This window comes from Pseudomyrmex gracilis, unplaced genomic scaffold (genome assembly GCF_002006095.1).
Source record: "Pseudomyrmex gracilis isolate BER0280 unplaced genomic scaffold, ASM200609v1 scaffold_62, whole genome shotgun sequence".
Classification (NCBI taxonomy): Eukaryota; Metazoa; Arthropoda; class Insecta; order Hymenoptera; family Formicidae; genus Pseudomyrmex; species Pseudomyrmex gracilis.
The window spans coordinates 570,670-586,119 of record NW_018020646.1 but is presented as its reverse complement, the minus strand read 5'-3'; the positions used below and the strand labels follow the sequence as shown (position 1 = coordinate 586,119).

Below are 15,450 nucleotides of genomic sequence, written 5' to 3'. Positions count from 1 at the left end.
ATATATATATATATATATATATATATATGTAGTATATATATGTATATACATGACTCTACTTAAGAGAGGCGGAATTTTGAAAAATAATGAGATTTCTTTTCGCGATACACACTTGTGCGACGATCTTCTCGCGAAGATATACAGAAAATATTTTACCCAAAATAGATTCTCGTTATATTCTGCTTTACTTTGCTACTACTCTCGTCACATATGTGTGTTTTCTGAATTTTACTGATTTTTATAACAAGTTTTTCACGTGTATCTCTCATAAATTTATCTTTGTGTACAAAAGAGATTCGGTTCAAATACATTTAAAGCCCGTAACGCGTCGAATACACAAAGTTCTTCGAACCGCGTCAGCACGGTAACCGAAATTCTTGGCTCGTCCGATTCATCTAAAAGTCCGAAGAAAAGGCGAGGCTGCAATTAGTGGACTTCCTTACAGACCGGCCCGACGGCTGCAAAGAATGTGGCGCGGAGGATTTCTGGACGAGGGGGTGTGTGTACGGGATTTCGCGTCGTGATAAATACGTGTGCTTCACGCATCAGGTATCGCGGCAGTCGTGGCGAGCTTCGGGCGGAAAGTTGCCCGGATGCTGCGGTTCGCTGGAGTAACCGCGGATAATAAATAAAACCCCTGTGTAAAGACGGAGATAAAGAGCGCGAGCGAGGAAGAGATAGAAAGAGGAGTGTCGGTTCCTGTCGGCTATACCCGGGGTGAAGCTTGAGGGGTGAGTAAAGGCGGCGAATGGCACTCGAGTCGCTGAGTCGAGAGAGTGAAAAGTCGAGAGGAGGCCTCTCTTTACCGGGAGAAAAAGGGCGAAGGGGGCGCAAAATGACTCTCTTAAGATAACGAGTCACCTCGTCGGCCGACGAGTATTCGCGCCAGCGGACTTGCGCGTCTTCGTCCTGAAATAGGGTAGAAAGCGCTCTTCTTTCAAATTCCAAGTTGAAATTTATAAGAGCTATGCCGTGTCATATTTGCTAGAGTAATGCTTTCCGGCGTCTCCGGGACGCAAAAATACGGTTAACGGTTGACGATTCGTTTTTATTTCAGTTATTTTTTTTTTTTTTTCAGCTAAACGCGGAAATATTGTGTAGGTCGCGCTATTAATTTCAATGTAATTGTAATTTCAAACAATTTGCACATCGCGCTGCGCCTATTTCCGTCGCGTTTCGAACAAAGAAAAACTTGTTTCAAAAAACATTTTTTTCAAAAGCAACTTCTTGTTGTATAAAAACACAAACGAAAATAACACAAATGATGATTACAAATTATTTTGTTTATGTGAGAATTATAAGCATCTCACCACGTTTCCATTGAGGGAGAGATTGACAAAAAGTAAAAGGAAGCAACGGTGAGTGTGAATAACGAGAAAACATTTTAGCGGAGAGCAAGAGTAATGAAGAAAATGCGAGCCAACGGCGCAAATTACTTACAGCAACGCTTTTCCCGCGCGCACATCGAAGTAAGCGAAACAATGCTGCCAGACAACTGGTTAATAAATTTCCAGCTTTCTAATTGCTATAGTATGTAATTAGTACATTTCTGCAAACACAAAAAAAGAATACAGGAGATAATGACCGAAACATTTCGCACGGTATTTGAGCAGAAATACAAAAATAATAATAAAAAAGAAAAAAATGAATAAATAAAATGTGATCGTGCATTAAACGCACGTACGTTCCGACTTTGTTAATTCACATTCGCGCATTATTATATACGCACGTATATAATAATGCGCGAATAAATATATTTCTCGAAGCATTTAACGTAATGTATATATATTCCACCATAATATATACATATATAATATATACACATATTCCACCATAATATATACATATATGTTTAATGCAATAGTTCTATATATATATTATCATAGTTTATATTACATAGGGAATACAGTTACCATAATTTTATCGCATTTATATCACTCTATTCAGACAATGTGATAATCGCGCAATATCAGTTATGGTTTATTGAACTATGTTAAACATTGAACTGGAAGGGAACCATAACGTTGTCAGAGCGCGCGTATTGTCGATAATACGCGAATTATATCCGAACGCGAAATTGAATAACCGCGCGCATTTAATATCATTACAAACTCCCTGTTCTCCGCGATTTTTCCTAATTCGTCTCGCGGAATTAACACCTGTCGGAGCCTTGTTACGGTATTAAAATTAAATGGATGGCGCATAATGGATTAGAGCCGCTCGCGCGCGTCGCTGCATCAAGAATTTGCGCCGATCCACGCGTTTGATGTATCGCGCCGCGACTTACCGACGTAAATTGCGCCTGGCGTAAAATCGAAATATGACTCCCTTTCGTTCCCTCTCTCTCTCTCTCTCTTTCTTTCTCTCTCTGCCATGCAGATTCCATCGCGCAACGAACTTCGTACTCTCGCGATTTGCATTCGCGCATCCGCCGTTGCGTCACGAGAGAGAACCAGAGAGAGAGAGAGAGGGGCAAGAAACGTTTTCTCGTTCAACTTGCGTGGCATAATTCCGCGAATGCCACGGCTGGCTGCATTGCTCGACGAGGAAGAAAATAAACTTTACGGCCAAGTGTATTCCCGGGGCTGGCGCGTTTCTCTTCTAGAGAGTAGCAAAGGGGAGGAAGAGGAGCGCACGGGAAAAACCATCGATGCGCACTCTCGGCGCATCCCCTCCGAAGGATTCCGGATACCATTCGTACGTTCGTGTAAAAGGCGTTCGCGGTGTCTCATCCTGTTAAACGATTCGACCTGGAAGCGTGCCGAGGCGCTTTTTACACGGTTAACACGATCAACGCGCCGGCGAGTGAGGCGCGGAATAACGGCGCCGACCGACGAGGGGAAAAGGGGGGGTCGATTTACAAGGGACGACTACGGGGTGTCACATACTCCGCGCGCACCGGTGTGTGCATAAATCTGTATGCACACCCCGGGGACGGCTCTATGTGTGTATTTTAATCAATACCCTGTTGACACCGCGACCAGGGAACATAAATCATAAGACAATGGAAAATGGGAGAGAGGAGAGAGAGGAGAGCTACAACGGGATCTAAGTATTCCATTGTCGTTGTACTCGCCGAGAGACAGAGAGGTCGCGTTACGACGTATATATACAGTGGCCCGCAATAGTTTTGGTGATGCGCGTCGTCGCGAAATTTATTTATTTAACTTAAGCTTTTCATCACGGCTAAACATGTGTTTTTTTTGTTTTTTGTATGTGTTTTGTTTCGAGCGGGACGAACGCTCGCGCGCTTTTGGGTGTTCGCTAATGAATGGATTTGCATTACGTGTGAAATGATATTCTCCACGAAAGGGGGGTTTCATTTTAAATGCGAGTGACAAAAACGCCAGTTGTTCTCATATATTGCTAGAGACAATGTCGGTTAAAAATTTCACGTGAAATGGTGGAAGAAAAAAGATTTGCAGAATGATCGCGCGTTAAAAGGGTGCTCATTGGTGTACAAAATGTTTCTCACAAAGATTTGATGTAAATTTAATAGTCTTCTTCTCTAGCGAGATCGCAAAACAGAAACAATCGAGAAAAAAAGTACGTTTTTCTTTGTTTCGTGCACAATGCGAAATTGATTTCATATATATCATTAATAACAGCGTCAGTATCTGTCGAATCAATTTTGTGAGTGAAAGAGAGAAAGAGAGAGAGAGAGAAAGAGAGAGAGAGAGAGAAAGAGAGAGAGAGAGAGAGAGAAAAGAGCGTAATGTATTTTTAAATCTTGATCTATAATACGTATGACGTAATTACCGATAATTACGATCAGTGCGGGATAAGTTAAACCGTGGCGAAAAGCGTGTCAACATATCGCGCGGAACATATTTTCGGAGCGTATTTGGAACACATCGTTTATTTGCAATTTTCGCGAGCGCACAATTGCGTGTTGCAATCGAGTTTTAATTGTTTGTGACTATGTTCTTTAAATTGAATAGCTGTAACAAATCTACATTGAGAACAGATTGTTTGATTGGATATGTCCATTAACTTAAACTTTATAAAGTGATAAATTTCACTTATTAAACGAGTTTCGAATATTCATATTTGTCACAAACATGTGCGCGTGTGTGAATTTTAATATATCAAGCTTCTGGCGTATTTAGTAAAGATGCAATAATTATACATAGTTTTACAATTGCGATTATCATCAAAAATCATTTAAAACTAAAATTCTCGTTTTCATATAAATCTACCTATAACGCTTAAACAAAATAATTTGTTTAAAGATATAATATTAAAGATATTATACTTGTAGATGACGTATAAGATCCGTTAGAATAGTTTTGCAAAAGATACACGTAAAAATATTGATCGTAATAAAGTTCCATAAATATAATAATGATATACGCAATTAACACAATAATCTTCAGTATTGATAATATCCTGCAATTGATGTCTAATAGAATTCTCATAGCCATAAAATTTCTCCACGTCTCCTTAATTCATGATTACCGTCGTCGGCATTTGCGCGTGTACCAAACCTGTGAATTGAAATGCACTGATTTACGCGGGCCCATGTACACGCACGCGCTCACTCACTCACTCACTCACAAAAGGGATGCTTCGACATGTAGGCGTAGTAATCCCAACGACGGGGATAGCATGCGAGCGGTGTCGTGGTGTGTCTGAGGAATATTCGCAGCTTCACTACATCTATACATCCATCCACGGCCATTTACTCTGCGCGCGCGCGCGTCCCCGTTACACGAGCCGCCCGGGCGAGAATGCCTGCGTATCTACGAAATGTAGATAATAGATGAAATATTTGCGCGGTATGCGTGGTATTAAACCGACACCCCTGAAATTGTATTTTATAGCTACCCCTGCCACCGACGGGCCCACTCTCGGGCGCGAACCCTTCGTAGTCCTGACAGTCCTTTCTCTCTCTCTCTCTCTCTCTCACTCTCTTTCTCTCTCTCACTCCTGGTAAACCCCTCCGTTTTCCCTCGATACTCGTTGCACCACTTTGCGCTTTCTCTCTCTCTTCTTCGCATACAGATGCACAATCGTATATATACGCAACGTTGCAATACGATGGGAAAACCGTCCCCTCGTCTACCTCGACTCTCTCTCTACTACTGCCTACCCTCCAGACGTGGCGTTTTCCCATATAACGAAACGCCAGGAACCAGTTTGCAGATCCGGCCGTTGGGAGGCGCGAAGCATCTCTCACCCAAAGCGTTTCTATATTTTTCGACGGGGGCATGCTGCATCCACACTCTCCTCTTCGACGCACCCCCGCGGAGCGGCGCCGTCGCCTACGCGCGCGCGTGTCTCTTTTTTTCCCGCATTCTTTCCTATCCCTATCCCACGATCTCCCTAGTCGATAGAAATATTTTCCGTAGCTACGAGGATTGGAGGCGGCAAATTTATCACGGTGACAGACCATCCCTTCTCTCTCTCTCTCTCTCTCTCTCTATGCCGAGAGTAATCTTCTTTTTCAGGTTTCACCGTGCACGTCGACGCGCCAAAGCTGTAACAAGCTTTGTTTGTTCGATAATATTTGAAAACACGAGAGCAAAACTATATTTTTAATTTTTTCGAAAAAGCGCGTGTCATTTGCAGAAAAAAAAAGGGAAAATAAATATTGATAAACTCGAACTAGTCCTTAACATCGTGATGTGTAACATCGGGATTACGATTGACGCTCGCAATTGCGTTGCATAGTGTCTAATTGACAAGCAACGTATTAAATACGACTCGCTCGATGACGGCACGCGTTATATAAAATAATACGTGAAAATAATATGTAATGACCGATACCGATAATACGTGTATGTGTGCGCGAGGCGGAATTTTATCTAGATGTTATTTATTGATACATCGCGCTCTGCTATTTCCGTAAAGCTTTCAAAACACATCGAAACAGCTACACATACATCGTATCACGATGCTTACTTTACTCTCTTTCGAATCGATTCGAAAAGGAGTACATATATATATTTATACTAAAAGAGAAATGTGTTACAGCAAATATTCCAACTCTGGTTACAAGCTTTGCCCGTTCTAAACAAAAACAAATGTAGCGCGGTGTGTACACAAGCAGGAAAATAATATATACATTTGCGAAGGATAATATCTCTTTCTTCGTTGTGCGCACAAGCGACAAACGGAGAGCGACACTTATCGCAACATATTCGCGATCCAGTAGATTTGAAAACATTTTTCTATTCAAATTTTAATTAACGATTGCAGCGTGTCATTTCAACGGGTGTATTGACAGAATGTTTTTAAAAAGTAGATCATTCGCGACACGCAAGTCCAAACGCCATCAAACATCGTAAGAGATCGCTATTAAATCCTCGCGGTCACTGTCGTCGATAGCCTAGCGCGCTAATTAAAACGTAAAGAGAGAAAAAAAACGATCATTTTTCTCTATCGCGCTCGACTTTCTCTCGTTTCCGGTCGGGATGATATAAGACGGAATAAACTTCGAAATAAAGCGAGAGAACGAGAGACAGAAAGAATTCGAGAATTATTCACTGGAGCAAATAAGAATCTCGTTTCGAGAAATAAAAGGCGCCGCTGGCGCACGCCGGCGAGATCGACGGGTAAACCGCGCGTCGAACACACACACGCGTCGACGTTCGTTACGCAGGTCGGGGATGTTCTTATATTTGCGATTATCGCGACCGCCATCATCATTATCCGGTACACACGGTGGTGCCATTAGGCACGGTCAATTTTCCTAAGAGCACCTCACGTTATTCCCGACGATACTCGACTTCCACGCAACGAGAGCGAGACCGTGTGTTGTGCGTGCGCGACCTTCCACTGAAATATCAGCGAAATAGCCACCACGCCGCCACTAGGCCTGTTCGATAATAGATAATGGTGCGTCGGCACGGATTTCCGTCGACCATGAATTATTATGAATATAACGCGCGTGCGCCACGCTCCTTTCACGCTGAAAATAGCTTGTTCTTTCGCACACAAGAGACATTTCTGCCTTGTTACATAACGAACGTTTAATAAATAAATATAAACACGATGTGGTACAAGCAACGATTTTTCTCGAGAAAGAAACGAATTTTTTTTTTATCAGAGTTGCAACCAATTGATATTTCGTCTGTTCAACAACGGTTGTTACTATTTGAATCGAATACTAAATATTTTAAATGGAAAAATGGAGAAAAATGTAGTAGCTAATAGAGACTCGGTCGAGAATAGTTTTTAACATGCTGTGCTTTTTGTTAAAGTAAATAAGTCTATAAAAATAAATATAATCAATAATTTTTGATTGAATAAGTTTTTTCTATAAAAAAAAAAAGCAGAAACACGTATTTGAAATTCTAAACGATCTACAATTGACAGATTGTTGACGTGACCTAATATTCGTCGAATATTCGTCGCGTCTCTAACTCATACTGTAATAATATTTATTTTCACCATCTTTTGTTTTATTTTTGAAATAGACGACCGTCGATGTAAATGAACATATGCACATATTTATCATTTCATTGTATATTTGATACGCACTATGTGCGTCAGAGACGGGGAGTTATTTCGAAACGGTATATCAGGAGAGATCAATACCGGATGACTCTTCTTACGACTACGGAAATTTATTTTACAGCTCAAATATTGCAGAGAAATCGATTGCATTCTTTAAGAAGTTGCGGCCAAAACAAGTTTTCACCGTCGCGATGATAATTCGTTGTTGGAAAAAAAATCCACTTTTCAATTTTGTCAAAAATGAAAACGCGCGGGAAAAACGCGCAATAATTCCGATATATCCGTTGCGCAATTCCCTCGGCAATCCGCGCGCGCGCGCGCGCGCGATACATAATACAAACCGTATTGCTTCGTTTAATCGCACTTGTGCGCGCGAATGTATCAATAGCAATAGCAGAGTCGCGGCGCTCGCCACTCCGAGGAGGAGTGAAACGTTGGTTGTGTTGCGCGATCTCCCGGCCGGCGGTGTTTTCTCAAGCTCTTTTTCTCTGTCTCTCTCTCTTTCTCCCCCTCGTGCTCGGGGAAGGAGTTAATGCATTTCATTAATCACTACGAGGACCTTTCCACCCACCCACACACACACACACACGCTCGCTCGTTGCCCGCTTCGTTTGCCGCAAACGACACGAAGCGGTTGATATTTTTTCCCGTTCCCGACGCCCGGTTATTATTACTTGTCATCTTCGCCGGATTTCTTCTTTTCTCCCTTCGGGCTTTATTTATCCCCCTCCCCCTCGCGGACCTCGTTTCCGTTCTCGTTCGTCGGAGGGGGATGGAATCAGGACGCGTGGTGAGATGAATATAAATAAAAAGTACACACAACACACATCGCACACGGGCGCGCAAGAAGACGCGGATACGCCGATATATCGTCGTCGAGGGGGTGGAGAACGCCGTCGGAAAGGGAACGCCAAATGGCGAACGGCGGTGAGGCGGCGGCGGCGAGGAAGGTTGGCGTCCGCTTCAAGAAAAGCTTGACAGCTTCTACTTTTTGCCCTCCAAGTATCTGAATGGCGGCGTCCTAAGAATATCTTCGCGCAGAAAGAAGACGAGGCGGGAGGGGAGAGGGAAGATGAAGAGAGAGCTCGTCGGAAACGCGGGGTTGGAGGATCGCTCTCTTGCGAGGCAAAACGGCAGCTCCCTTGTGCCGGATCTGCCATTTGCGAGAACGCGTTCGCCCATCTTTAATGTCACGGACTCAATACGAGAAATAGACGTCCGTATATAGCGACATTTTGATGATGCGCTCTCTTCACGTCGCGGTTACTGGCAACGACGACGACGACGACGACGACGACGCGGCTTACGCTGTGTTACTACTTCAAACGGACTCGTTAGGGTGGTTAAATGCACTCAAAGTGTTTCCGTTGTGTCGCGGAGGCAACTTGCTCTACACACGTCTGCGAGCTCTCAAATCTGCCAGCTATTGTGCGCCTGATACTTCAACTCTTTTGACCTATCTCGTTTGCGTGCAATTTACTCTTCTCCCTATTATTTGTACTCGTTAGCAGTTGCAAAACGTTTAAACGTTACATTTTTACATTATTATACTCATTTGTGAATTCTCCTCTGAATAATTACACTCCAGTAATTATTTTCATAATAACCAAGTGCAGACACAAGTGCAACGGGAGAGAGAGAGAGCGAGCTACGCTTGCTTTGTCGAAAATCCACATATAAATTAATACGGCAAGAAACGGGTACGTACAACAGACGATATTGCGCGCAATACATGTATAGGATCTATAGGATTCGTGTAAATTTGGCCGCATTCCGTGGGATGTACGTAGATGGTAGATTGTGTCCGTTTGTGAGAGCGGAGACGAGAGTTCGCTCAACGACATCACGGACTCGATGCGAGAAATAGACGCAATATATAGGTGTGTGTACATATATATATATATATATATATATATATATGTATGTGTACATATATATTGTATATACATAGTAGATGTCGCAGCGGAGTCTCCGTGTTTAGATGTTAGCTACGTAGGAGCGTGCTATCGTGGATTATATATCCCTTTATTTGTGGATAAACTGGCGCGAGCGTGTGTACAGACGGTTCAAGTTGGATTCATCTCGTCCATGAGGCAAAACGAGATTCTCGTAATCTTATGTACTTCGAAAGATATACGCTCTATCGCACTCGATGCAAAAGTGTGTGGATCTCTCTCTCTCGCGCTCTCTTTCTCTCTTTTTCTCAGTCGAACAGCTCGTCTGACACATGTTCGAATGAATTTTCTTTTTTTTTTTTTTTTTTTTTTACGAAAGATCAGTCCGGCAAAAAAAGAAAGGGAGATGCTCAAATTGCGTGTCGTTTCGCTTGTGTGGACGTGGGCGAGGACGCGCAATAGCACACACATCCCTAACACACACACACACTTCCCTCGCGTCCGATAAATACGATCCCCGCTCGCTATGCACGCGCGTGCACTTTCCCGTTTCTCGCGCGAAAGATTTATTTTCGCCGCGCATTCTGAAATGATGACCTTTTACGCTGGATTTCGCCTCGCGCGCGTTTACGTACGAAAGATACAAATCACTTCTGGACGTTCGGCGGTTACGAAACGGCGGGGCGCGCGCATCCTACCGTGTGCACATTCGAGCCCGTCGCTCGGCTCACTTGAAAAGTAAGTTCCCCGTCGACACATATCGCGCGGGGTGGTTGATGGTCTTTGAATTTCTTTTCTTTATTCGCACAAAAGCGATTGTATGTAACATAAAACCGCATTATATAAACACCCAAGTCAAATTGGAAATATTCTTTTGTTTGTTTCTTTTTGCCCTATCATTTTTCTCGTTTCAATATTGTTCCGTTCGCTTTTATTTTTATTTTATTCAGACTTCTCTTTGCGCGTTTATAGTTTTCCAGAACAAAATTGTTACTTAATATATTTCCCGAAGATATTTTTCGGGTTAGAACCGCGTTAGTGTTATTTTTATAACGACGCTTCGTGAACATTTCAGCTTAATCGGGGTTTCAAGAGCAGTCTGATAATAATATCCTGATAATAGTGTGTCCGATACAACTACTATTATCAGACTGCTCTTGAAACTTTGACAAAGTGAAGCTGAAGTGTTGTAAAAAAATGACACTAATGCGGTTCAAATGTTATTATTGGTTTTTTGCTTGTGCAAAACGCGTATTATATCAAACTTACGTGTGTGTGTGTGTGTTGCTTTGAGAAAGATTCCAAGACCCCGTGAGTTTACTTTGGCGAGTTTCTGTTACAAATTAATGAACACGGTTGGCAATTACGTTTTTGTTGAGATATAATTACGTTTCCTGAATGGCAATTTATATATGTATACGCGAGACGGAGCTCGCACGCGCTCTCGCAAGCCGCTGTCGATGGAAAGTTATGCGAGGATAGTGCATAACGCATGAGGTATGCACACTATTCTGCATGAAATGTAGATATTTGCGCAGTGACTCGCTTTACAAGCGACTTGTACATAGTTTGCTCTTGTAATTCTACTATTTGCACAGGTTATACAATAAACTTAAGAACAGCATTCGAAATTACACCCTCCTCTTGAAAATACAGATTCTCGACGCGCGCGTGTTATTTCGGTCCGTGAAAAACAGGTTTTACTGTAGTGTCTTTTTTTTTTTTTTTTTTTTTGTTTTTCCTACTGATAACGCGATCGATCGTATATGTTCACGTTCCAAATCCAGTTTATCGCTGGAAAAACAGCAATCGAAGTTTGTCGTTTAAATATAAGCGTTTATCGATCGAAATTATTTTATAATTACGCGGGACACACACTCCGCGCGCGTTTTTCCGCGCGTGCACACAGACCGGTCGAGTGCAAATTGTACATAAATATATGTATCGCGCACTTTGTGCCGCGCGATTTATGTTGTTTGCACAGCGTCAATCATTACCGAGGCCTCTTTCTCGTTCGTTTTCCCTCGGGATTCATGTACCGTCATTTTTTTTTCCTATCTCGCTCGTTGCCAGGACGAGCTGAAGGATCAAAAGGTGTGTGTGTATGTGTGTGTGTGTGCACGGTGGATTCGCGCGCGACGCGAACGAGTATCGCAAATAATAATTCCGCCGCTTTTCCGGCGTTTCCGCGAGAACAGCCTCGTTCGAGTATCGCGAACCAATTTGCTCCGTCGTCGGATGCCCGTCGAAGCGAAAGAAACTTGTATCGGGAACGACGAATGCAGGAAGTGACGCCTTTTACGCTTTACGACCTTCTATAATCCACACATGTCTGTTAAAAGTGTACGAGGGCTCGCGCCGAGGTAATCGTGAAATTTATAGAAAACGCTGGTAGTCGCGCACCGGCGTGTGTGTGTGTGTGTGTGTGTTACGTGCAGCTGCGGCAACGATTCGTCTCGTTGTTGAATTTTCGTGACCGGTACAGTGTAAGAGAGTCAAGTGTCAAAGGACAGAGAGAAAGCGTGTATGAAAACGAAAACTCGCGGAATAATTCATCGCCTCGCATGCGACTCGCACCGGTTGTTGCTCTCCCACCCGTACATCACACGCTTGACACGTCAAATATCTCCTCGACCCGAGAATATCTCGATGTCTCACATCCCGCGATCGTCATCCATAATTCGCGCCTCCTGCTACGCGAATTTACCCAGCGCCTTATGTTTCGCGCCGTTTATCGGTTCTCTACATAATGCAGAAGGCGTGTGTGTACGTGTGTGTGTGTGTGTAGGGGCGCGCGCGATAAAAATTGCATTGAAACACTGTTTCTTCATTTTTCACTTTGCGCAATCTCAGTCTCTTAATCTTCGAATTCGTGTGAAATGAGCTCTTTTGTGTGATATCAGAAATCTTAATGTCTATTGAAACTTTTAAAGCCATTTAGATCTGAAAAAGCCTCGAGCGTTTTAAGAGCGTATTATCGACTTGATTAAAAAAAAAAAAAAAAACAAAAAAAAAAAAACCAAAATCCAATATATATCTCGGACACTCGCGATATTATTAAAATTATTACTTCGCGCGCGTTGAACGGATGAAAATTTTATGTATCGCGAGAAAATTAAAAAGACGCATTGTTTCTCGAAATTCAGAAACGCGCGCTTCTTTCTTAATGTTTATCGTGTGTGTTTACATATCTTTTCAGGAGACACCGCACCCGTTCGATATCTGTCTCTGAAAAGTCTTCTTCCGGACACCACCGCCTATATGACTTACGAGGGCAGCACGACGCATCCCGGTTGTTGGGAGACGGCGGTGTGGTTGATACTCAACAAACCGATTTACATCACGGCACGGGAGGTAAATATGAGATCGACGTAATCGAAGATACGCTCTATGATTGTGCAAAAGAAAAAGAAATAAAATCGATTCTTTTGATGGATTACGCGCGTACAACACCCTCGAATCCGACTCGAGAATCTCGCGTGTACCAAAATTATAATTTGAATCGCCGAAAGTGGCAATTTGGTCGATAGAACCGGCTTGTAGATAGTTTTGTCGATACCGTCGGATAAAATCGACGTTATTCTCTTCTCTCTCTCTCTCTCTTTCTCTCTCTCTCTCTCTTACGGCGGTACTCTCTCTATTTCTGTTATTAGCTGTACGCCCTAAGGAAATTAATGCAGGGCTCCGCCGTCACACCGAAAGCGCCTCTCGGTAACAATTCCAGACCGCTGCAGGATCTTCATTACAGAACCGTGCGAACAAATATCGATTTTGCGAAGGTAATGTAACACTGTGATTCTGTCATTTGATACTTCGTGTGAAGAACGCGGGTTCAATTACGTAATTGGTATGCCGCTGTAAATGTGATATCGCGTATCCATTAAACGATAGTGGTTTCTAGCATACAATCCAGATAAGATTATTTGTAGAATTGTTTCAGTGCGTATATAAAGTGAGACGAAACACACGTTCGCCTCTTATTTCGCAATAAATTTCAAGTTGGCAAAATTTTTTCACACGAAGGTTTTGATTTTTTTTCTTTTTTAATTTCATTTTATACAAAGACAAATGGATAATTAAATATATATATATGGAGAAAATTAAGCATCGAATGTGAATTTTCGAACTGAAATAAATTCGAATTTCCAACTGTATTAATTTACAGATTTAAAAATGTTAATTTGCACGTACATCTAGCGCAATCGTATTGATCTTTGACTATGTGTGTGGTAGTTATAAACACGAATATCGTTCCACAAAATAGATTAAAAATTGAAAACAGCACGCACTTGTTGAAAATCCATTGGAGATAAATCTTCAATAAATTCCTTCGGTTGATCGTGAAGAATCTATCTTGTCGCTGATATTTTCTCATGTGCTCGCAAACTCAGGCGTGTGTTTTCTGTGTTTTACTTCGGCAGCGAGGAAACGCCAAGTGTCCGTCGATGGCCCAGGACATGCATTATAGAGGTAACACACGATGTTAGCCAGGCTCTAGAAGCCCCTAAAGTTTACGCCACACCATGAAGGAATCATCTCGATGAGAATTTGAAAAGATGACTTTTTCCTTCCAGCCAACACGTGGCGGGACGGCGCCTGAGGAGACTCCGGGGGCATCCTGCGACAGGACCACGAAAGAAGACTATTTCTCAAAGTGCGGAACGAGTTTTTGTGTAACGTAATAATAATACAGAGAAGAAGAGTGACGAGAAGTAAGAGAAAGAGCTAATTCCTAACGGCAAGATTTTTGTCGTGGCTGTGTGCGAAGGACGTAAAAAACAAAAAAAGAAACAAAAAATGTTGAATTGTTGTAAATCTCGACGCAAAATAAACCGTAGCGCGTTTCCTACGTTTCTTGAAACGAAACAAACGTACTTACCGTGTGTTATAAAAAAAAAAAAAAAAAAAGAAGATGTATGTTTAATTTGTAGATAAGTTTGTCACGTTGTAAATCAAAAAGTTTGTTTTATTCTTCTCGGAGTAGCAAAGTCTCAGAGTCACGTGTTGCTACAGCATTAAATGTAATTCCTCGCGATCACACGACAGTGATGTCAAAGGAGCTTTAAGTGTCTTGCTGTGGGATACGAGAGTTTTGCGTTTAGATCTTAATTAATTAACGTTTGTAACATCTGCGCGTTGAAAATTGTAACCAGTTATCATTATGATCAGATGGGAGGAGGTGCGCAGAGAAGTAATGTTGTCACGCAGGAAAGGCAACTGCGACGTAATTTTGTAAAAAATGGACAATAGCGCTTTCAGCCGACGAATGATGATTCCTATATGTAGCGAAAAAGATAGGCGCGTTGCTCTTTAAAGTAAGAAAACTTTTTTTAAAAAAAAAAAAAAAAGCCCATGTGTCCATCGCTGATAATTGCACAGACGATCGCTCTGTTTTCGCGCGTAAAAGAAAAAAAACAAAATAAAATACAAAAAAAAAAAAAAAAAAAAAAAAAAAAAAAAAAAAAAAAAAAAACAAATCAATCAAGTTGAGAGAATAAAAACGACCGCTTTGATGATTAATCCCGAGTTTTGTAAATCGGCCGTTAGATCATTTGACAGGTTCTTTGTCAATTATTCGCTGGCCAATGGCGATACAACACGGCGAACGATGTAAAGGCGAAAACCGACGTTAAACCGAGGGAAAGGGAAGATGGGATGGGGGAAATGAAGCGGAAGCGCGGGAAGAAAACGAGACGATCGTGATGGATCTCGGGAGAAGATAGAGAAGAAGAAATAGCCGTGGTATCGGCGGTGGTGCCGGTGGTGGTTGCGAAGGGTGGGGTGGGAGTGAGGGGGGAGGAAGAGCAATTTCGTAATAGCTCCGGGATAGAGAAGAGTAGCATAATAAAGAAGGAATGGTTCGGAAGAGGAGGAGATTAGGATGAAGTCATGTGGTAGATCAACCGCGCGGAAGGGAATGCTCGGGCTCTTCCCCCGTTAGCTTAGCCGATGGACGAATAATCCGCCGCGGCGCTTTTGTATATAAAACACACATACACACCGGGGAAAATGTGTACACGAAACAGACATTACCTAAACTAGACGTTTAAGCAGTGAAAGAACGAAAACTCTTAGGGAGAACAAGCGTGTGTAT

The 15,450-nt window shown here is 42.3% G+C and overlaps 1 protein-coding gene across 1 annotated transcript in view; it reads left to right on the top strand.

Annotated features, from left to right (window-relative positions):
- LOC109854252 (carbonic anhydrase-related protein 10) overlaps window positions 1–15,114 on the top strand; it is a 127,479-nt gene extending 112,365 nt beyond the window's left edge. The window contains exons 6-9 of the mRNA XM_020427142.1: window positions 12,556–12,710; window positions 13,010–13,135; window positions 13,778–13,826; window positions 13,913–15,114. Of these exons, the coding sequence (XP_020282731.1) occupies window positions 12,556–12,710; window positions 13,010–13,135; window positions 13,778–13,826; window positions 13,913–13,956 (374 nt within the window). The 3' untranslated portion in view covers window positions 13,957–15,114. The remainder of the gene's footprint in view (window positions 1–12,555; window positions 12,711–13,009; window positions 13,136–13,777; window positions 13,827–13,912) is intronic.
- Window positions 15,115–15,450: the final 336 nt, after the last annotated feature.